Source organism: Drosophila persimilis, unplaced genomic scaffold, assembly GCF_003286085.1.
Source record: "Drosophila persimilis strain 14011-0111.01,24,50 unplaced genomic scaffold, DperRS2 tig00000191-arrow-pilon, whole genome shotgun sequence".
NCBI classification, from domain to species: domain Eukaryota; kingdom Metazoa; phylum Arthropoda; class Insecta; order Diptera; family Drosophilidae; genus Drosophila; species Drosophila persimilis.
This window is the reverse complement of record NW_020825298.1, coordinates 9,447,995-9,470,589: the sequence shown is the minus strand read 5'-3', so window position 1 is coordinate 9,470,589 and position 22,595 is coordinate 9,447,995. Positions and strand designations below refer to the sequence as shown.

At 40.9% G+C, this 22,595-nt stretch overlaps 2 protein-coding genes across 15 annotated transcripts in view; one reads left to right on the top strand and one right to left on the bottom strand.

Annotated features, from left to right (window-relative positions):
• Positions 1-21,555, top strand: part of LOC6588847 (restin homolog) — a 31,965-nt gene extending 10,410 nt beyond the window's left edge. The window contains exons 3-18 of one of the 14 annotated variants that reach the window (XM_026988380.1): positions 2,946-3,008; positions 8,262-8,399; positions 9,054-9,095; positions 10,623-10,778; positions 10,833-11,045; positions 11,124-11,289; positions 11,363-11,540; positions 11,800-11,862; positions 13,002-13,112; positions 16,180-16,290; positions 17,414-17,480; positions 17,544-18,868; positions 18,927-20,705; positions 20,771-20,892; positions 20,962-21,176; positions 21,238-21,555. In XM_026988380.1, the coding sequence (XP_026844181.1) occupies positions 2,946-3,008; positions 8,262-8,399; positions 9,054-9,095; positions 10,623-10,778; positions 10,833-11,045; positions 11,124-11,289; positions 11,363-11,540; positions 11,800-11,862; positions 13,002-13,112; positions 16,180-16,290; positions 17,414-17,480; positions 17,544-18,868; positions 18,927-20,705; positions 20,771-20,892; positions 20,962-21,176; positions 21,238-21,284 (4,796 nt within the window). In that variant the 3' untranslated portion in view covers positions 21,285-21,555. Of the gene's footprint in view, positions 1-2,945; positions 3,009-8,261; positions 8,400-9,053; positions 9,096-10,622; positions 10,779-10,832; positions 11,046-11,123; positions 11,290-11,362; positions 11,541-11,796; positions 11,863-13,001; positions 13,113-15,464; positions 15,618-16,179; positions 16,291-17,413; positions 17,481-17,543; positions 18,869-18,926; positions 20,706-20,770; positions 20,893-20,961; positions 21,177-21,237 lie in introns of those variants that run through there. The other 13 variants (XM_026988379.1, XM_026988388.1, XM_026988381.1 and 10 more) reach the window with 13 other exon arrangements.
• Positions 21,556-21,563: 8 nt separating this feature from the next.
• On the bottom strand, positions 21,564-22,476 carry LOC6589839 (DNA-directed RNA polymerase II subunit RPB11). The gene is made up of 4 exons (XM_002014760.2): positions 22,390-22,476; positions 22,228-22,317; positions 21,994-22,168; positions 21,564-21,653 (listed from the first exon to the last, which is right to left on the bottom strand). The coding sequence occupies exons 1-4, from the start codon at positions 22,440-22,442 to the stop codon at positions 21,618-21,620; spliced, it is 354 nt and encodes a 117-aa protein (XP_002014796.1). The 5' UTR covers positions 22,443-22,476; the 3' UTR covers positions 21,564-21,617.
• Between the last annotated feature and the right edge of the window lie 119 nt (positions 22,477-22,595).

The window sequence follows — 22,595 nt, the reverse complement described above, 5'->3', positions numbered from 1 at the left end:
GTTCCAGGAGAAATATAGAACTCCTAAGCCACACTGGGAGCAAGAGATAGAAAGAGAGAGAGTCGCAGAGCGAGACACTGCTTAGTTGTGGAAGGACGAAGGTTTTAATTTTTGGTAGGAAGGTTTTTTGGCAGTCTTTGGGATTCGGAAATGGATTTGATCTATTGTTAAAGTCCTAGGGTCTACTCTATGAGATAAAACAGTGGAAACATAGAGATAGAGAAATGGTAATCCATTAAAGATGTAAAGAGTTGGCTAGAAATGATGATGGAATACTCTTCTGGACTCTAGCACATCTAGGAGTGTCATATAGTGATAGCTTAAGGATCTGGAACAGCCGTTTTTCCATCACTAAACAGGAGCAATGATCTTAAAGTAATCCTTTTATAAATATTAATGCAAAACAAATGTTTTGCAATCTTATCTCATTGCATTGTAAGCATTTATTTAAGCCAATAAGCTGCAGCAAGCCAATTGTGGTAACGATTTCCAGATAATAATTTTCGAATGACGCAAAAAGTATTACGCCTGTAGATATTTTAATAGAATAATATTGAAATAAATCAGAATTACAATATGCCTTAAAAAGGAAAATATTTCATACTGAATTAAACAGTAAATTTTCATTGACATTAATTCATATTTTAGCAATAATTTTTGTGTCCCAGTGTGAGAAAAAAAAACATTATAAAATGGCTAAAAACATTTTCGAGACATTTTTGTACTTGCGGAAATTTTTGTATTTTAATCCAACGACTTATCAGATCTTATACGATTAGTTAATAGTTTAGAAGAACCCTTTGCAACAGTAACTAATGATTCCCATTCCACAATAAATTCCCAAAAATGTCTTGAGCCCGAAACCGAAACCCAAATCAATGTCCATTCTCTTGCATCAAATATTTTATTGGATAACTGGGCAAAGCTACACCGCAGCATAGTGATTAGCTATCTTCAGCGAAATCATGCAAAGCAATCCATCAATATTCTGCATAAACTTAAGAACAGGTTCCACACAGAACGAAACTTAGACGGACACCACGGACGGAATGACCCATAAAAAATCAAAGAAAAACCAAAGACTCTTGCACGTCAGGCAGCATAAAAATTCGAAAATTGACATTTGACTTTTGCCGAAATACTGAAGCTGTAGATTGAGTTTTGGAATATTTGTGTGTGTGTTTACCTTCCCACCAATTAACAACCGAACGAGTGGAGAATAAAACAAACAAGCAACCACTCCATATAGTATTTTTTCCCCAATTTATTTCTGTTTATTTATTTATGAATAATTATTGTATTATTCGGACAGACAGAGGAGACGCGTGTTCCGATCTACCGATAAGCATTAGTGGAAAAAAGGCAACTTAATTATCCGTTTATTTGTTTTGTTATTTTGTCAAATTATGGAAAAAAGAGTCTTGAAAATGCTTTTTGGCTAAAATGCCTCTGGACAGCGTAATTCCGTTTGCTTTTGTATTTGGTCAGTGGCCATAAACATTGGCATTCGATTGTGCAAAACCCACACGCAATTGAAGTCCATTTTGGCTTGGATCGTGCGAGCGGTGGATCGATGGATCGCTGGAACGCTGGAACGCTGGATCGCAGACTTTTAGAGTGGGCGTGTCGCAATTTATAACTGTTTGAAAGTCGGGGAGGGGTAAACCATTAAATACGGACATTAATGTCATCATTAACTGGGAGTTTGATCATCCATCTTTTATTGAAGGGGATGGGCTTCATTTAGTAGGGGGTCCCTCGAAAGAACAGGTCCGTTTAAGGTCTTTAAACTTTTACGAACAGCAAGAAAAGTGTGTAGACTTGGTTTCATTCTTGGAAGGAAAGCGGTTCCATTCCCAGTTCTATCATTAGCGTTTACACGTGACTGGCAATTGACCAATCTGTTGAAATTCCACACAGAGAGATTTGCAATCTGGAAAGCAGTATAAATCAAAGGGAATTCCTTTGTAATATTTGCAATCGACAATATTTACTCATTGTAAAATTGAGTAATTATTTATATGGCATTTATTAGTGATGAGACATTTATCAAAGTATCGAAATAACGATTATTATCTGTGGAAATTGGCTTGCCATAAAGGGCTTTTCTATAACAACGACTATTATAGGTTAGACTCCAGTAGAACAGAGTAAAGTTCATCGTCACGCACACGTCATGTAGTTGGGTCCGCGGCTCAATCCCAGCCGGAAGAAAGAGGCGCCATCTAATATCTAGTCTCCTGAAATTCTTACAAATTTAATATATTTATTTTAAAGCGTTTTAAACTTCAATTAAATTTTGTTATACATTTATTTTTATATAAGTGAATTGTTTTAAATTTCACTAGCTTTTTATTGAAAGTACGAGTCTAAATTTTGAAAAACACGAGAAACTATGCCACGAAACTTCTCCATTTTTATTAGGGTTTGTTTTCGATTATCATGCTTACAATTTCCGCTTATTCGCAGACATTCCCAGACATTCTTCTTGTACAGTACAGTGTAATCTATTTTTAAGTAATCTCCCAACAAACGTATCCCCCTTGGAATACCTTTACCGAACACACACACACAGACACAGTTATCTAATCTATTTCCAGTGGAATGAGCCACCTTTAAGGTTGGGCGGTGTTAAGGTTGAGATCTGGCAGAGCGACCCATTACTAATTGCTACTTTGCTATTTGGCTATTTGGCTATATTGCCCTCTGTGTTGGCTTTTCTTTGAGAGAGAGAGAGAGCGCAGAGGGCGGCCCCGTTACCATGGCCTGAATACGCGCCTGAATTGGCTTGGCCCCTGGCTGGCCCCTGCATGGCCGCTGGCTGTAATTATGATTTAATTTTATATTTTTTTACGTTTCTGTTAATTTTTGAATGCTCACTTTGCGTTTTTTGTGCGCTGTTTTCTTTCTTTTCTTTTCTTTGCGCTTTTTGATTTTATTTCCAGACACAAACAGCATGAGTCGTGAAAGCGATGACAATTTGAGTTCGATTAATTCGGCTTACACAGGTAAATATATACATTTGTACACTATACACACTTTGACACATTTACTTGTTGCATTTTTTACACCTGGTTATTACTTGGCTTTTACTCGACCGCGTTCCATTTATAATCTCCGCTCATGACATTATTAATTTATACTTTATAATTAATTTTCAATTAATTTTGCTTGCGCGATTGGCCGAAATTAACACATCTGTGTTAACATCTTGTTTGGGGAATTGGGACACACATTAATCGAATCGAAATAATAAATCATAAATACTTTGGGAGACCAATGAAAATAATCGCATATTTTATGTGTGTAAAAAGTGGGTGGCATGAGCATAAGGTCAAGGAAAATACTTTCATAAATTCAAAGAAAATTGTTCAGCAAATTCAGGGAAAATACTCCAACAAATTCAGGGAAAATACTAAGCTTCTACGTCGTTTTTTCCTAGAAATCATTTGCTCGATGCTAGTGAAACTATTATTTTTGTATGACATTACGAATGAATTAATCATGATTAATCCATTGTGAATATCTTAAAACGATTCTCATTGAAATACGAGTATTTACAGCTCCGTTCTATGTAATAATGGTGAAGAATAGTAGTAGAATAATGGAAGTTTTCATTTTCATCCCCAATAACAAGACTAAGGTGTATTTGCCCAACAGATTTTTATTTGTATTTTGTATCTAACCGAAATACAGATTATTTTAATAGATAAATATTATCTTAAGTAATGATCAAAAATTGTAGAAACATCTATAACACCAGGAACGAATGGGTATAGATACAAAATAGCTTTAAATAATTTTCGTTTTCAAATGAAATAATGGATGAATTCTTACTAGATTAAAAGCTACCATTTTGGTTGTCTTAAAGGAGATATTAGTATGATAATTAACTATTTAATAAATGGAATTGCCTTCAAAGTCAAGGTTTTTGCATTTCTGTAGATAACGTATCTTATCTGGTTTACTTTGAGCGACTGTTCCGCAATGAAAATGTTTTCCATTTATATTCTCGTATTCTGTGGTATGCCTCAATGTGATTTTTGTTGACCCTCCCCTGCCTTTCGACAGTTCAGTTCAGTGATCTTCCTCAATGGCAAAATATACGAAATATATATTATAGAACAGATACAATTTTTCATTGAGTAAACTACTTGTGTATGCCAGATCTTTACTCGAATGCCGCAGTGATCCCACGATTGTATCTGGAGCCCATTTCGGCCTATCAAATCGGTTACGATCAGTCATGATTTTAATCGCTTTTTTGCCTTTAGGGTTTTTACGGAACTTCATTAGGCTAAAAAACTGTTTTTATAGATGTGGAATTGTTGGTCCGTGGAAGGGGCGGACCGCTTCCAAGAGTGTTCATGGAATGTCCATTCAACTGTTTGCCCTTCTCGCCAAATGAAAAACGATCGCCCGTTTTCATGCCAAACACGTTCTGAAACTTAAACAAATTTAAATTGTAATGCGAAATACGCGACACTACACAATCCAGTCGGAGATCCCCAGATACAGATACACAGATACAGGCAAAGGCAAAGGCACAGGTACAAGTCCAACCGGTTGAGCCTCCCCACTAATATTTTTGGTTATTTACTTAACATACAGTCTCAAACGATATAGAATATACATCTATAATTTATATATGGGACACGCCTTTACCCGATCGACAGTCACGTAAGCATCTTCAGTTCATCTATTGCCCGTGGGGCACACAGGGGGCGTTGGAAACCAGTTCTCTATTTGGTGAAATTCTATTCAGCAAAAAAGGTTCCCGGCGAAAACATTTAACATTTAAAGCGACTGAAAAATAAATATTTATATATATAAATTTATTATTGATGCAATTATTGTGCGCCCAGAACGATGAACAATTGAGATAAAAATCATAGTGAATTTTATAGACAATGTACAGTGGGGATTGTTTAGGGAAGGTTCATTGATAGAATGCTTTGACTGACGTGTTTAAGCGGATGTCACGCTATAGTAGGGCTTGACAGATTGATTAGATAGCAATTATCTAATAGATTGCAATTAGATTGTTTGAATTGAGTGGTTTTTAAGTTATACGAGGGTACATTGGATCTAGAAAGGCGTCGGTTAGATCTCAGGAGTATTTTATTGACCCTGACCTGGAGCATGATGCGTAGAAGGTATCCCAAAAGCGAACAGATTGGTGGTATATGGATTGATTGATATGGATATGGACTGATTCATAAAAACGACAGATTTAATCCATGAATACTCCTGACTCTTCTTCTGAGAAATTGTACAGAGTGTTTTAGATCAAATATCTGTAGATTAATAGGAATTGTACTCCTCGAATGCAGAAAATCAGCTGATTTGTTTGCAACTGAATGGCAAATTGCCAGTCACAGGCTTACGTTGGATGTGTAACATTACAGTGGAATCCTCGCAAGGTAACTGGGGGGTTCAGGGAGTTGGAAGAATGTTCAAAGAATGCCATTTTGTAACGCCTTCAGTCCGATCAAAAATAACAAACAATTAAATATGAGAAACAAAAGAGGCAACAGGTGCAGACAGTAAGCTCCGAGATATTTATACACCCAGTTATTTATAAGCCAAACTCTCCCTGCAATAAAAGGCCGCACTGTAGCGTGTTCAGGCGCTTATTCAGCCCACAGTAATCACCGTGCAACGATTGTCGATCGGCAGCGGCAGATACAGCTACAGCAGCAGCTAATAATCAGTTTCTGTCGGCATTTAGATACAGACAGAGAGAGAGAGGGTGAAAGATTTGCATTTAACATGCCGAAAAGTCATGTAAGTCATGCCCGATGCCGCCCGATCTAGAGATGTGTGGGGGCAGGCCGGACACTGGACTCCGGGCTGAAAGAAAACCCACACTGAAGTGAGACCCAGACTCAGAACTGCAGTGGCAGCCCACACTGGAACGCCGAACCGAACAGAGAGTTTAGTTTAATTAAATGTTGTTTAATCATCTCAAAAGATAATAAAGTATTGACATGGCCAGACACTGGCTGTTGATCTGGCTGATTTATCGCCCGGCTGCAGGCAACAGACGACGATTGACGATCGACGACGATCCTCCCATAAATGGACGACGTGACGAAATATTTCGCTTTGTTTTTCGCCACTTTTTTGTTTGTATTTTTGGCCAGAATCGTGAGCAAAGTGGGTCGCAGCCGCTGTCTTGCCGTCGGACTGCCGGGCTGCCATTGGAGCTGCAGCGGCACGGCGCGGCGCCACACTCCACTTGGTCCGGTCTGGTCTGGTCGGATCGGGTCTGGCCCAGAGGCGGTTCGCTTTGATGAATCATAGTGTATCTGTCAGATACATGAGTTCATTAGCTGCGACACTGAATGTCAACTGCAAGGAAATCGCTTGTCATTTAGGTGTATCTAAGTTTATTTTTAGAAGCCCCCACCGATAGACGCAACTTTTCACAGTTAAATGTTGGAAAATATCAAGAGAAGGTTACCAGGGGGTGGGGAGTTTTAATTAGCAATCTATCAGAAGGCTTTGATCATTACATAAGCTATAGATACAGAGATACTCTCTGGAAGTTGTAGATAAATGGTTTCCCCCTTTTTTGAGAGGCCTACAATTAGTGAAAGTTTTGCAAAAAAAAAGGGAAACACACACAAAAGATACAAAGATACATGGCCACAACAGATACAGATACAGATACATACACTTACAACGGCCAATTGTGATAATTAAAAAAAAGAAGAAAAAATAGTTTTTAAAAGCTGCCACCGTCATGATATATAATGGCAAATAATAACAAATTGTCTTGCCCGATCAGACACACGACAGAGAGAGATACAGATACAGATACAGTAGCGACTGGTAGCCGCAATTGCAGATACACAATTGAACCTTGACGGGCGGGCTCTTGGCTCTGGGCTCTTGGCCGGAGCCCAGCCTCCTGGCCATGTCATTTCGTTGATTAGCCAAAAGCAGATGCCCCCCACAAAATAAAAGTATCCACCAGATACTCATAGAGCATGATGTCTGCCATAACTCACAGATACGAAATAAAAGCAATTTCAACTGACAAAAACACAATTAACTACATGACGTAGACGAAGACACGCCGCAGATTTCGCAGAAAATACGAAAAAATAGTAAACGGAAACCGAAATCGTGCAATTGAAAGAAAAGATTTACAGCGGGCGCATCTGTATCTGTATCTTTGTACGTTTATTGTTTGTGTATCTTTTCGCAAAAGTCTTTCTTCAAAAAGGCATTCATTTCTTTCTTCCGTCTCTGAGAAAAACGTTACCAAACTGTCGACAATTTAATTGATTTATGCTTTTCTTTCTCCTTTTTGGCGAAAATTGATTTTGAAAGTCGCTTGGCCTGGGAATGGGAAGTGAAAGAACGTTTTGTGTCGGTCGTAGATAGGGAATGACACGATGAACACCATGAAAGACAAGATTCTTTAAGCTGCTTCTCTGGCAAAAGTCTTTTGGAGATTGTCTCTGGTGTATAGAGAAGATATTTAGGTATCTTCAGAGGCTTTTGAGAGGCACTTTGGGTTGAAAACATTTTAGATACATCATAAAATGTATGGGGAACAAAAAACTATAAAACTTAGTTCTTACGAAAAGTAAAATATGAAATCTTAATTGGAACTCATTTCCTGTCTGCCTAAAGTGAAATTTAGTTTGAATTATTATTCATAGGTTTTCCTTTTTTAGGCTGAAAATGAATTCCATTTAGAGAAAATTATTTAGTATTTTTAGGGGCATATTTAGGAGTATTTTCTGGCAGAATCCAAGACTATTTTTGTGCCTTAACTTTTCTTTATTCCCTACAGACACAAAACACCTTTTTCTCCCTCTTTCTCTTTCTCTGAAAATTTAAGGAGGTCTAACAACATCTCTGATTACCGTCTAACCCTAACCACAACCTGCTGCTTGCGGTTCAAAGAGCTTATTAAACAACCAACAAACAACAAACAAACAAAATGCGAAAAACTTTCACAACTGCGTTAATTTTTAACCAACACAATAACCGATCACATAATATTTACTATATGCCTCATAAATATCCTATAACCAAAGCGGAAAAGGCAGCCATAAAATCTGGAAAAGTCAGTCCGCACACTTGCAGGTTGCTCTCTCGGTTGCAGTTTTTTAACACCCACAAAAAATTAAAAACCCACGCTAAGCAATTCGCAAATGCATTTTCATGCGAATTGCTGCCAGAGTTCATTATATTCTATATACATATACATATATATATATATTATATTGGTGCCTATATAGATCTCTATCAAGAGACTGTCAAGCGCTTCACGCGCTCCTCGCTCTCACCCACATCCGACTGGGAACGCTATGCGGCCTCGCCCTCGCCCTCGCTCTCGCGCCGCTCGATCAAATCCGAGACTGGAAGTCGCACATCTTGTAAGTTCTATTACGAACCCCGCCATCCTCCCATCGGTGCTGCATGTAGCTATAACTTTTTTTTGATGTACCCTAGCTGGAGATACTATACTCGTTATTGTGATTCTTGGGATATCGGATATCCCTATTAAAGATAATCCCTATCTGTCCGATTGTAACCGTGCGAATTATTTCTACAAATAAAAGTACTATTGTATTTAAATTTTGATTTGTTTCTATATAGAAACGTTGTTTGTATAAGTTAACACTTTTTTTTATTTTTTTTAAGATGGAATAGTTTTTTGTATAGCGCCAAGTCTTATTTTCTATAACACAGTTCTTACGAGTGGAAATTATAGAACTTTCTTCAAGAGATACTGTCAAGAGAGATCCAAATTAAATGATTTGATCTTCTATCTCAAAGAAATTAAGAACAAACTGAACTTCTTAGGAGAAAAATATTGAATGCTTCTATGCATTAAAGGCACCTCCATAGACCATTTGCCCAAATTTAGGGACTATATTATACCGCCAGGGTACATTAGACTTCGGTCCGAACCGAAGATAGCTTTTCTGCATTTTTGTTTGTTTATTGTTTGCTTGTTTGTTGTTTCATGTGTGTGTTTCGTTCTTGTTTTTGTTTCTGTTTTTGTTTCTGTTTCTGCAATCCAAAAGATGATCATTATCTAGAGGCCACTGGGCGACGTCGCAGCTCAGGTAAGCATTCGGTTGTGGGTGGCCTGGCCGCGCAGATACTTGTTGCATTTGCCATCTTGTGTCTTGTATCTTGTATCTGCGCAACATGTTTGGCTCTAACTATTTGCGCAGGTGGCACTTGTGTGTGCACATAGTATGTATCTAGGCCACTTGTTCGCACCTTAAACGGTCATTTGGCAGCGAACGTTAAAGTGCATTTATGGCCCAACTGTTGGCCCAACTTTTGAATGTAAATGGAGGGGTGAAGAGGGGTGTTTGGAGGTTGTATCTTCGTCCAAAATATTGTCAAATTAACAAAGCTTAATGAGCTTAATGGCAAATGACAGAAACGTGATTGCATTTGCCTCATTTCGTGGGTGTGGCTGTGGATGTTGTCGTGTGTCTAATGAGCCAAAAGATTGCATGAAATTATATTATACAATTTTTGGATGTCAAGGTCTCGCTGGATTTCCACCAAAAGATACTTAAACCCGTAGAAGCTCTGTTGGACAGAGAAAGGGTTGGATTTATTAATGAAATGTGGGGCAAAACTGTTACGCTTTAATGCAAAATAAATTAGACGAAATTTAATCCGAAATATATGGAAAAAAAGAGATTTAGAGGCTTGGGTTTCATGAATATGGCTAACAAGCTGTAACTTTCGTGTTTTATGTAAATTTTAGTGAATGTATTTTATATAACACAGGCGAAAAAACGTTTAAATTATGTTGTTTGGAAATCCTACAACCAGGGTTAACAGACAAAATAATATTAATAAAAGGAACATAATTCATTCAAAATGTACGCCTTCAGAAACAGTCGTTTTCGTTCAGGTACAAAAAATGTACGACTTTGTTGAGTAGTGCTACAAATTGATGAATAATTTGAGCTGAAGCTCAGTTTAATTTCACAATTTTAAATATAATATTTCAAGGGAAATTCTTATAATTCTGCCTGGAACTCGAAACTCGGAAATCGGAACTCGGACTTCAACTTAAAACCCAAGCAGCAAACATTATGAACAATTTGCCAGAACTAAACGTAGATTGTGGGTGGATGGGGATATGGATGGTTGGGTGGGGGTGTATGTGGATGCAATGAAAACCAGCAACGGAATAAACTTGTTCTGACTTGTTGCTGACTTCATAGCATGCAATCTGTTATTTTCCACTTAATGGTTTTCCCCCTAGAAGCACAATGGATAAATGGGCATTCAAAATGAATTAAGTTTTAGAGTTCTGCTGGGGGGCTACGGGGTACAGGCCTTAGAATCTGAATATTGAGCAGATTGAAAATGTCAAGTTTACACAGCTAGAAGCCGTTTATAGCCGTCCACATTATGCGGGGGATCGAATCTGTCGATCTGTGTCTGTGAATGGTTTTCCATTAAGCACGAGCACGAGAGCATATGCAAATTGCATATGACATCATGCCAAAGTAGAACATACTATACTATATCGCATATAGTGGGAGATAGAAGCCAATTTTAACTGGTTTATTGTGATTGATGACTCGGAATAATCATGAACGTCGACTCTCCTCGAACAGATCACAACAGCGTCGTGCTGACAGCCAACACAGAACAGTTTATCATCGGCCAGAAGGTATGGGTTGGTGGTCTCCGTTCCGGACAGATAGCCTACATCGGCGAGACACACTTTGCACCCGGCGAATGGGCGGGCATTGTCCTGGACGAGCCGAATGGTAAGCCAGCTGCTGCCACCGAAAGTTCCCGCCTCTATTCCGATTTTCCCACAGGTAAAAACGATGGCTATGTGGCGGGCAAGAGGTACTTCCAGTGCGAGCCCAAGCGCGGCATCTTCTCGAGACTTACGCGTCTCACGGTGTACCCCATGTCCGGGGCCCTTACACCCACATCGCCCCTGGCCAAAAACTCTCCGGAACGTTCGCGTACAGTCTCGCCGACGGCCAGCATCCGCAGCTCCATGATGCGCAGTCCTGGAATAGGCAGTAAGTGCGAAATCCCGGAACCCATCCTCAGAGGAAACTCATTTTATTTTATTTTATTTTATTGCATTATTTCCACAGAGAACGGCATGGCTGTGGGCGATCGTGTGATTGTCTCATCGGGCTTTGGCAGTCGTCCGGGAGTTCTACGATATCTGGGCGAGACTTCCTTTGCCCCTGGCAACTGGTGCGGCGTGGAGTTGGACGAGGCCAGCGGAAAGAACGACGGAGCTGTAGATGGTATAAGGTATACCCGAAGAATCCTGCAAAGAGATCGCATTTAAGATATTAATCCAAGAGTTTTTCATGTCATCCCACAGATACTTTGAGTGCAAGCCAAAGTATGGGGTGTTTGTCCCGATTGCCAAGGTTTCACTGTCGCCGTCGTCGAAGAAGTCTCGTCTGTCACGCGCCGGGTCGCGGGAATCCCTCACATCGATCGGCACCATGAACAGCATTGCCACAACGAATACGTCGCGCATGCGCATGAATGCTCAGGTATAAGGCGGCGCCACCCACCCACACACCCTCTTCAATAGGCTAAAGCCCTCTGCGCCCCCAAGAAAAACACACAAAAAAACACACTTTACAAAACACAAAACCCAAAACACAATTACCGTTTACAGTTTTGTTGATTAATTTATATTAATTTAATCCTTGTTCTGATTGATTCTCTGGTACTAACGCGTTCCAATTCTAATCGCAATCCCACATGTTCTGCTTCGTTCCACATTCCGCTGCGTTCCGTTCGTAGCAGCGCAAGTCGAGCACGCCCGTCAGACCCATTGTCACGACGCCGAAAAACCAATTTTCCATGCAGGTATGCTAATCAAGAACAACTACGACAAATCCTACAACAAAGTCTGTGTGTCTGGTATTCGCTGTTAGTCCCTCCCTTTCCCCAACTCCCCTCTTTTTTATTTTGGTTTGCAGTGCTCTGTTAGTTAACAGTGTACGTAGCTGTACTCACTGTTAGTTGGCCTGTTAACCCGTTAACGTCTGACAGGTGTTTGTTTTTTTTTTTATTACGGAAATTGAACTCTATTGAGATAAAATATTTGGTGTTTTGGTATGATAAATGAGATTTATTTTGGGGTATTTTAGGGTATTGGGAACGTATTTAAAAAAACATATTTTTTGCAGAAATTTCTGCCTTAAATCTTTTTTAGTTCAGGTTCAATAGATACTTTATATTTGTATTTAACAAATGTTTTTTTCAATTTGTATTTTGTGAAAGTTTTGCAATTATTTTTGGGTATTTCAATAATAGTTACATCTATTATAGGAAAAAATTAAGATTTTTTGTTAAGTCTTCAAAATAATTTGACCACCTCTAAAATTTTTTCAGACCTATATCCAAGCAGACGTTAACGGGTTACGCATTCTTATATGTATTTTAAATTCTGTGTATATGCATTTGTGGTTTAACCCTTAGAAAGTAAGCGTACAACTAACCCAAGATACTAATACACACTCACACACACACACACAAACACACCCACACAACAACAAAATATGTAAATTAATAATAAATACGCATATGCCTATATATATATATATATTCTATATGTTTTTCCTACGCTATTTATGTGTGGTTTTCTTTTTTATTGCATTTAAAATAAATCAAAAAATATACAATAATCAAATATTTTTCCTGCACGCTTTTGCTGTTGAAATCGTTGATCGTTTGTTGATGTTCTTTGCATGTTTTTGTGTGTTACAATGTCAACGGTAAAAGGTAAAGCAAAAACAACAATACACCCTGTGTTCTCTGCTAAATGCTGCACCCTGTACATACAATACACCCACCTACACACATGCCTTATCTGTGCTCTCTCGCTCCGCCTTTACTCTCTCTTTTTGTGTATTTGTAACTGTGTCCTCGAGCGTCTCATAAGCTTGCTTTGTGCTCTCTCTCTTTCTTTGTGTTCTCTCCCTCTTTCCCACTCTAACCTAAAGGACCTGCTGCGCGAGAAGCAACAGCATGTGGAACAGCTGATGGTGGAGCGCGAACTGGATCGCGAGGACTCACAGAACCAGGCGCTGCAGCTGCAGAGGAACATCAACGAGGTAATTATCTTCACCGATACCATGTACACGCCGCTGCCATATGCGGATCGCAGTCGCCCCTATCGACCCAATCAGCACAAGATCAAGAAGCAGCAACAGCTACAACATCATATTTGGCAGCCAACAACCCTAAGCAGCAGCATTACAACAACAACTATTCCAACAACAACAACAACAACATCCACAGCAAGGCAGCCATTACAACAACAACAACAACAACAACAGAAGACTAAGACGAAGAAAGTTTGGTTTTGCGATAAAAAGAAACTTTTTCCAGTTGGCTGAAGCCACAGCCCCCTGAGCGGCTCAAAGTCAATGTTTGCTCAGTCATTTGTGGCAGATGTAGAGTTGCTTCTCAATTTAATTTGTGTGTGTTGTTTCGTTGCATTGCACTCCACGTTTTGGGCTGATCATTTCGTTGTTGGAATGCAATATTTAATTCCCAAAAGCTGCATTAAGAAGCAGTCGGTCATCTCCCTCACACACGCACACAACACACATCACTCACACACACACACACACACACACACACACACACACACACACACACACACACACACACACACACACACACACACACACACACACACACCACACACACACACACACACACACACACACACACACACACACACACACACACACACACACACACACACACACACACACACACACACACACACACACACACACACACACATGGCATCTACAACAAAGTGGAATGCAATCCACAACATCAAGGAAGAAATTGGGCGGCTACACACGATACATTTTCCATCGATGCGCTCTAGTCGCATGGGATTTTTACCAGATCCCATGCGAATCGGATCGGGTGGAAATTGTATAGTGTAATAGCAGTCTGGCCGTTTTATTTTGTTGGTTTGTTGGTTCTCCCTTAATGTCTCTGTTTACCGAAGAAGGATTACAGAAGGATGGACTGTTTGTCTTGATTTTTGTCTTGTGTTTTGTCTTTGTTTTGTTGGTTCTTTTCTTTTAAATTAACTCTTTTTTTTAATTCACAGTTATGTTTTATTATTACGGCTCATTGTCTGGTTTTTGTTGTTGTTAATTTAACAATTTAATTTTTGACACGTTTTATTTTTGTATGCGTAACCTCAGAAAAGCCACAAAAAGTCATCCCAAAATTGTCAGTCATTTCCCCCCTCCCAGAATGATTCATCCCCGAACTAACTTCAACACTGAGAACAGTACAAATTTCACAAGTCTAACTAGGCATGAATATGCCTAATTGGGGGGTTCAACGGTATTTAACTTGGTCAAAAAGTCAAGCTAACAATGGGTTAAGGTTATTAGGAGAATCCATTTGTGGAAGAACGCAATACAGTGCGTTTCAGAACTAGCAAACAAGTTTTTCAAAAGTTTTTAAATTGGTATTTATTTGGAACAAATCCAGTACAAAGCTTTCCCCACATAGTGGATTTTCCATAAAAAAAAAAATGTTTTAACAGTTTGTGCGGGCGCAAATTAGACTAGATCTAAAATTAAAAAAAAAAATTAGATAAAAAACCGAATTAAAACAGCATGAATAACTCTCTCTTTATTCATAAAAATACAAATATTTACCTTGCATCTCAAATAACGTTTAAGTAATATTCATTTTTGCTCAATTTTAGTATTTCCGTGAATAATAATTCCATAAAAGTTCCAAAGAAATATTTCACATTACATCGGAAACATTTTTCCGAGTTCAGCTCCGTTCAGACACACACTCAAAACAATCTTTACCCTTCAATTATCACTTACACTTTATAGAAAATAAACAAACACAAAAAAATATATATTTTATTTGCAGTACATTTTAGCACCTTTTTGCACTTTTTGGGTTAAGCATACAGTGCGTTTCAAACCGGAAAGACATACAAGATCAACAAATTTCAGCTCGAAAGATTTCACTCAACTGACTTGTGATTTCGAAACGCACTGTACCATACACTGAATATATGTAACTACTTTTGGGGCTATCTGTTTGTTTTATTCTGTTCAACAAGCTGACTGTCTGACTGGCAATATTTGATTGATGATGAATCAGTTTTGTGCTTTCTGTTTGGTTTCGTATTGAAATAAATTGTTTGTGATTGTTCTTTTTATTTTGTTTAAGACTTTTCTATTTGTTTTTTCTGAGGGTTAAATTAGCAACAACATTTTCCCACCCTCCCCAGCAAAACACCCACACTCCGTATTCCCTTCGATCCCTTCACCATCTTTCATATTCTTACCTTTTTAACGCAAAACCAAAACCAAAAAAACCAAAACCAAATGATATCTGAAAAGATGTAGCCCAGAGAAATGAAATCCTGTTTGCACAAAACTATTTTTGTATGATTTTTATAGCAAATACTGATCGAGGCGGATCGCTGGAGACGCCTCATAGCGAAGCACAGCATCCGGGTGTCCGACCTGCGACGCGAGTTCCGCGGCTGGTCGGGCAAGCACGAGAGGCACTGCATCCTCCACAGTGTCCTTACACCGCTGCGCATCAAGTAGATCCGAGACGGGCCTAGACGACGGAAGAGACGAGATGGGGACGGTGCTCAAATGGTTCGGTGAACCGATGATGATTCTCGAGAAAGGGAAACGGAAGACAATGCTGAAGTCTGCACACAGCGTTTTATGCTGAAAAAACCAAATAAAGAATGAAATATATCTACGAGATCTTCAAAGTACACAAATGAAAAATGAAAAAAAAAAAAAATGAAAATGAAAATGAATAATATACAAAAAGCCAAGCAATATAAAAAACCAAATTGAATTTCCCTTTATAAAAGGTTTATTTGGCTAAAAAAAAATTGATATGAAATCTAAAAAAATTGTTGTGGAAAAAATGGAATATTTGTCGAAACATTTTGATTATTTTGTACGAAAGCGAATTATTCTTGCTGTTGGTTTAGTTGTACGATATATACGATATACACTTAAATACTTACGATACGATACAATATGAGAAATACATTAACAATATGCAAAAAACACTTTATAGAGGTCGAAATGTTGTTTTATTCATTGTTTTCGCTTGATTTCTAATTCCGATTTCCCTTCGATCCCCCAGCTAAAGTCCAGAATTATCCAATTGGAGTCGGAGTTGGGCGATGAGCGGAAGAAATCTGAGGATTTACAGTTCTCTATAGACGAGGCTCAGTCCTGTGGCGAGGAGTATAATGTAAGAAACTGTAGAAAAAATTGTGTTTGCCAATGTACATTGACTATGGATGAGCATGGGATCTCCAAAGATTACAGTTAGCTTGTAGCTTAGCAAATGCTTTGAGCCATTGATACTAAATGCATAAAAAGGTTATCTAAGGTTACAAATGTCGTAGTCAAAATGTTCTTAGAACAATCTCTATAAAGACATTAAAACGTAAAACGCTTATGCCCATGATGTTCAGAATGTGCGATTTATTCGTATAAGATGTTCAGAATAGAATTTTATAAATATATAGTATCTATACAATATATCTATACCTATATCTACAATACCTCAAGAAACGTGACAGTAGATTTGAGAAGAATCTTTAAAATACATTTTTGTATGTAAAAAAATCGGTTTAATAGGTATAATTGCAGGTTTTGTTAAAAAAAATTTGAATACTTTCAGTACTTCAGATGCATTACTAGTATAACTAAAAGAGTATTTTCGATTTACGCCGAAAAGAAAAGATAGCTTTCGTTGATGATCGTTCTCTTCTCTAGATTCTCTTCTCTAGATAGTCTAATTTTTGCCAATATTTTAAAATGAAACCACGAGTTTGTTCCATATTTGTGCCATTTCTGACATTATTTCTTATCAGTATTGGACATGGCCCTATGTCTGCTGCTATTGCCAGAGAAAATGTGCAAGCTTTATGGCCAAACGAGAAATGGTGTTATATTAGTGGCGATCACTGCCTACATTAACCCTTGAATGCCTCGAATTGATTGGATCTAAAAGTATGCAATGCAAATACAAATGCTGGACAATTGCCAAGTGAAAGTAAATACGTAGGGGGAGAGATAGCAAAGGTTATCAACGAGTCAGTTTATGATGAAGATGGGTAGTGCAGTTTATAGAAATATTGTTCTAGAAATTGATTCAAGTATCTGAGGATATAGTAATGGGTTTTTACAGACAGACAGAGAGAGAGAGAGAGAGAATTTTACACTACAGCTGATAAAGCAGGCCTAAGGAATATGAGGGATTACCATGGAATTCCACAAACAATGCCACTCAGATCCAATTCAATGTACAGAGCACCACTGTAGATCTAAAATTAAATCCATTAATTTCCTATCCTTTCCAACTTTAGGCTCAATCCCAGGTGTACAGGAAGAAGATCCACGACCTGGAATCGAAGATCACTAAGCTGGTGTCAGGTAAATAGATACCAATCAATAAAAGAATGCAAATACTTATGGTAGAACCCCCACCCCCTCCAGGCACGTCCAGTCTGCAGAGTTTAGCCCCCCAAGCAGCACCACCCACCTCAGACGAAGCAGAGGAGAGCCCACTAAGGGAGCTGATCACCCAACTGCAGGACAAGTTGAGTGCCCAGAAGCAGGAGACTGAGGCCCGCCTGGCCGAGCAGCTGGAGGAAGAGCAGCGGCTGCGGGAGAACCTTAAGTACCTGCAAGAGCAGAATGTCATTTTGCAGGCTGAGCTGGTAGCCAAGGATGAGTCGCTGGAGAAGTTCTCTCTGTCGCAGAGCGGCATCGACAATCTGCGCCGGGAACTGGCCCTGCTCAAGGAGGAGAACGACAGGCAGTCGCAGGAGGCCCAGGCGCTCTTTGACCAGAAGCTGGCGGCCAAAGCGGAGGAGCTGGCGCTAGTCGCCGGGCAGCTACAGCAGCTCAAGAGTGCCTCCGATTCGATGATGAGCCAGCGGGCCAACATGTCCGAAGAGTGCCAGATCCTGCAGATGGAAATCCGCATGCGGGACGAACAGATCAAGGAGCAGCGCCAGCAGGTGGACGAGCTAACGACTCAGTTGAATGTGCAGAAGGCGGACAACTCCGCCCTGGACGATATGCTCAGGCAGCAGCAGGCGAGCGCCGAGGAGAGAGGCGTTCAGCTACAGAAGCGCCTCGATGAGCTCAAGCAAATAAAGGAGGCTATGGAGAAGCACGAACAGCAGACGCAGAAAATGGAGCACAAGCTGTCTGAGGTTAGGCAATTGGCGGATCAGGAGAAGCTCAAGCAAGAGCAAAGTCTGACGGCCATCAAGCAACTCGAGCAGTTTAAATCCTCCATGGAGGAGCGGCTGGCCGCCAAGCTGTCCGAGCTCGAGGAATGCCGAAGAGAGCTGATCGAGGTGCAGTCCAAGCTCAAGGAGACCAGCCAACTCAATTCCGAAAAGGATTTTCAGCTAAGCGAGTCCACAGAGACGCTATCCCAACTCAGGATGGAGCTGGAGAAGAAGTCCGAGGCATACGAAACCCTGCTGGCGAACTTTGCATTGCTGAGGACAAGCCACGAATCGACTGTCGGGCAAAATGAGCTGGAGCTGCAAGCTGTCCAAGCGCAGTTGGACACAAAGAAAGAGGCCTTGAAGACGGTCGAGGACGAGCTGAAGCAACTTCAGCAGCAGGTGGCAGAGTCCGATAAGGAGGGCAACGTGCAGTTCGCCGAGCTGGAGGAGAAGATCTCCGAGCTGAATGTGCAGGCAAGGAAAGCTGCGGCAGCTCTCGCCTCCAGCCAGGCGGAAGTAGACTCCAAGAACAGGCAGCTGGAAAGTACAAATGCCGCCCTGGAGAAAATTAACAAAGTAAAGATCTCCTCTAAGAAGCTCAAGAATCATTTTTAATATATGTTTTTTTCCGCAGGACTATGCGGAATCTCGAGCAGAGGCTTCGCAGTTGGAAGAACGTCTCCAGCAAATCTCTGAGCAGCTTCAATCTGAGCTGCAGGCTGAAAGATCTTCGTCGACCGACCTTCACATGAAGTTGACAAAATTCAGTGAGCAAATGGCCAGCGGCCAGAAGGAGCTGACCAGCAAGGCCGATGCCTGGGGCCAGGAGATGCTGCAGAAGGAGCGCGAGATTCAGGATCTGCGCCAGCAGCTGCACTCCAGTCAAGAGGCTCTGGCCAAGCTGAAAGCGGAGTCAGAGCAGCGGGAAGGAGCGCTGGAGGAGTCCATCCGGCATCTGAAGGAGGAACTGGCCAAGATCCAGGCGGACCAGCAGCAGTTGAGCAGCGGCACCCAGGAGACCATCAAGGAGCTAAAGGAGCGCCTGGAAATCACAAACACGGATCTCCAACACAAGGAGAAAATGGCCCAGGAAGACGCACAAAAGATCAGCGACCTGAAGACCCTGGTGGAGGCCATTCAGGTGGCCAATGCCAATATATCCGAAACCAATGCAGAGCTGTCCACGGTGCTGGAGGTGCTCCAGGCGGAGAAGAGTGAAACGAACCACATCTTCGAGCTGTTCGAAATGGAGGCGGACATGAATGCCGAACGTTTGATCGAGAAGCTAACGGGCATGAAGGAAGAGCTGAAGGAGACGCATCTCCAGCTGGAGGCGGCACAGAAGAAGTGCAAGGAACTGGAACTCAAGCTGCAGCAATGGAATGAGAGCGATCAGCAACTACATGCAGAGCTCCTGATAGCCACAGAGCAAATGCGTGAGCTGGAGCAGGCAAGGATAGAGCTGCAGAAAACTATAGAATTGAAAAACCTGCACTCCGCAGATCTGGAGGTAAAACAAAAGAAATCCGACACCCAGTTGGACGCTCAAAGGATATCCATTAAGGAGCTGGAAGCGAAACTCGAAGAGGCCCATGAGGCGCTTAGCAAATTCCAGGCGGATGTCGTCAAGTCCGTGATGGCACTGCAGCAGTTGCAGAAGGACAATGAACAACTTGAAGGCTCTCTGGCAAAGAAGAAAGAACTCGTTAAAGTATTGGAGGCAAGACTAGCTGAAACCACGGTCCAGTTGGATACCCAACAGGCTGAGAACAAGGAACTCCTGCGGAAACTCGAACAGACCCAGCAAAAGGAGGGAGTCCTACAGGAAGCCACGACAGAACAACTCCAACAGCTAAAACAAGCCAAGGGAGAGCTGCAAGACGCCCTAAACAAGAAAGACAGCACAGTAAAAGAGTTAGGGGCAGAACTAAAGGAAACCAAATCCCAGTTGGACAGCCAAAGAAGTTCCCTCAACGAGCTCCAGGATAAGCTTGAAAAGGCCCAGCTGAAGGAGAGGAATGTTCAAGAGGAGGTCCTCAAATCAGCCGAGCAACTGCGTCAACTCCAGCAGGCCAACGAGGAGCTGCAAACGTCCCTACAGCAAAAGCAAGGTCTTCTGGAAAAGGGCAACGAATTCGATGCCCAGCTGTCGGAATACCAGAAAGTCATCGACGAGATGGATGACTCGGCCAAGAATAAGTTCCATGAGGTGGAAGTGCTCCAAAAGAGAGTCCATGAACTGGAGGCAGCGCTGCACAAGGCCAATGAGTACCAAAAGACAGCGATCCTCGAGTCTAAGCAGATGAGTCGCCAGCTGGAGACCATCGAACGGGAAAAAACCCGGGAGATTCTGGCCCTGAGGGCGCAGGTCAACGGAGCGTCGCCCAGAGTGGTAGTGGGGGATCAGCCCGAGGTGCGTTCTCTTTTCCCTATATCCCATAAAAACTATTTATTTGAAGATCCTTCCCTTGCATGCAGACGGAAAACTCACAGGCCAAGATCAACTTCCTGAACTCCATCATAGCGGATATGCAGGAGAAGAACGATGAGCTCAAGGCCAAGGTTCAGGCGCTGGAAACGCAGCCAATGGACTTCACCAAGTGAGTGTTCCTACATCTTATGGATTCAATGATGTTCTACATATATGCAATTCTGTTCCTTGCTTACAGACCACATGCCTTTGATATAATTACTAAGCGTAAGCCGGCGCCGCGTCTCTTTTGCGACATTTGTGACGAATTCGACAAGCACGAGACCGAGGACTGTCCGATCCAGGCTAGTGAAGATCGGGATTTCTCGCCGCCGCCGACCAGCGAAACAAACAATAATGAGAAAAAGGAACGACAGCTGCCGGCCCCACGGAAATACTGCGAGAGCTGCGAAGGTGAGTGCTTGCCAAAGGGAAATCCTATATCCAAATTAAGGAAACTTTCTTTGCATTGCAGTCTTTGGCCACGACACCAGCGAGTGCGCTGATGAAGATACCTATTAGTCATAGAACAATTTCCGAGCAACCCGTATATATGTATGTTTTGTTTTTTCGCCCCCTAAACGATCCGATAGAGATAACTTTTACCTCAGCAGAGCTTCAAACTCTCGGAAGAGACAATTGTCTCCCAGGCTGCGATGTAGCGTTTTATCAAAATTTTAATTTGTCTACATTTATTTTATATGTGTATGCTACGTACGCTTAGTGCAAATTCCTTTGGTTGTTTTCGTAAACTTTTCGAGTGTAAAAATAAATTATTTTAAAATGAAAGGCAGACGACCGTTGATATTTATTGTTTTTTATTGCTAAAGGTACATACATTCCGAAGAGCTATAACTAATCGCCACCCTCCTTCTTCTCCTTGATGGCGTCCTGGAAGAGAATTTAAATAATTAATATTTGATACTACAAGAAGATACACTACAAGAAGGTAGTCGATATAATTTGTTTGGGTAATTTCTACCACGAAATGAATTGCCTTAGTATGAAGTGAAATTAACCAATATACGGATTACAGAATATTGGTGCCGTGCCTCTAGCTCCCAACAGACATGTTCTCAAAAAGTTGTATTGATAGAAGTTAAATAAGCAGAACGCTTATAGATATTGGTTTAAACCAATAGAGATCTGCTCGTATATGGTCTATGAGGTGGGACCGCTTTCTAAAGGCTTCTTTTGCCCTATATTCCTATGAAGTGCTGCAAAAACTCACTTTAAAACGCTCTTCAAAAAGGGAGAGCTCGGCTAGCAGATCGGTAATAGCATTCATGAAGGCCTCTTGCGGCGAATATTCGGCCGTGGTCTGGATGCGTATGACGAACTTGTGCTCCAGGGGATGGGGCACCTTGTAGCCGGCAAACAAGACATTGGGATCCTTCAGCAGCTGACTGCAAAATATAAATATGCACTTTAATAATGTTAGGCAATGGAATGGTGCTATACCGACTTGCGGATCATGTTGCCCAGTGTGTGATCCTCCTTATTGATGGTAAAAATAGCCGCATTCGTAACTTTTGTGTCCAGCTCTTTGATGATTCTGCAAAAGCGCCAAAACGGCAAGAAGAATGATGCACTGGTGTCCCTGCATTGGTTTTCCAAAGATACTCACTTCTTCTCGCCCTCGTACAGCAGGAAAGATTCGAATGTTGGTGGCGCATTCATTTTATATGCGTTTCTATCTAGTTTTTAGTCAAATTTGTAATTTGTTTATGAAAAAATCAGCCGCACGCCAAATGCGTATGTCCAGTGTTGGTAAAGTACTAAAAAAAATGTATTAGTAAAAATCTGACTATTTAAGGAGGATTTATTTTCTAA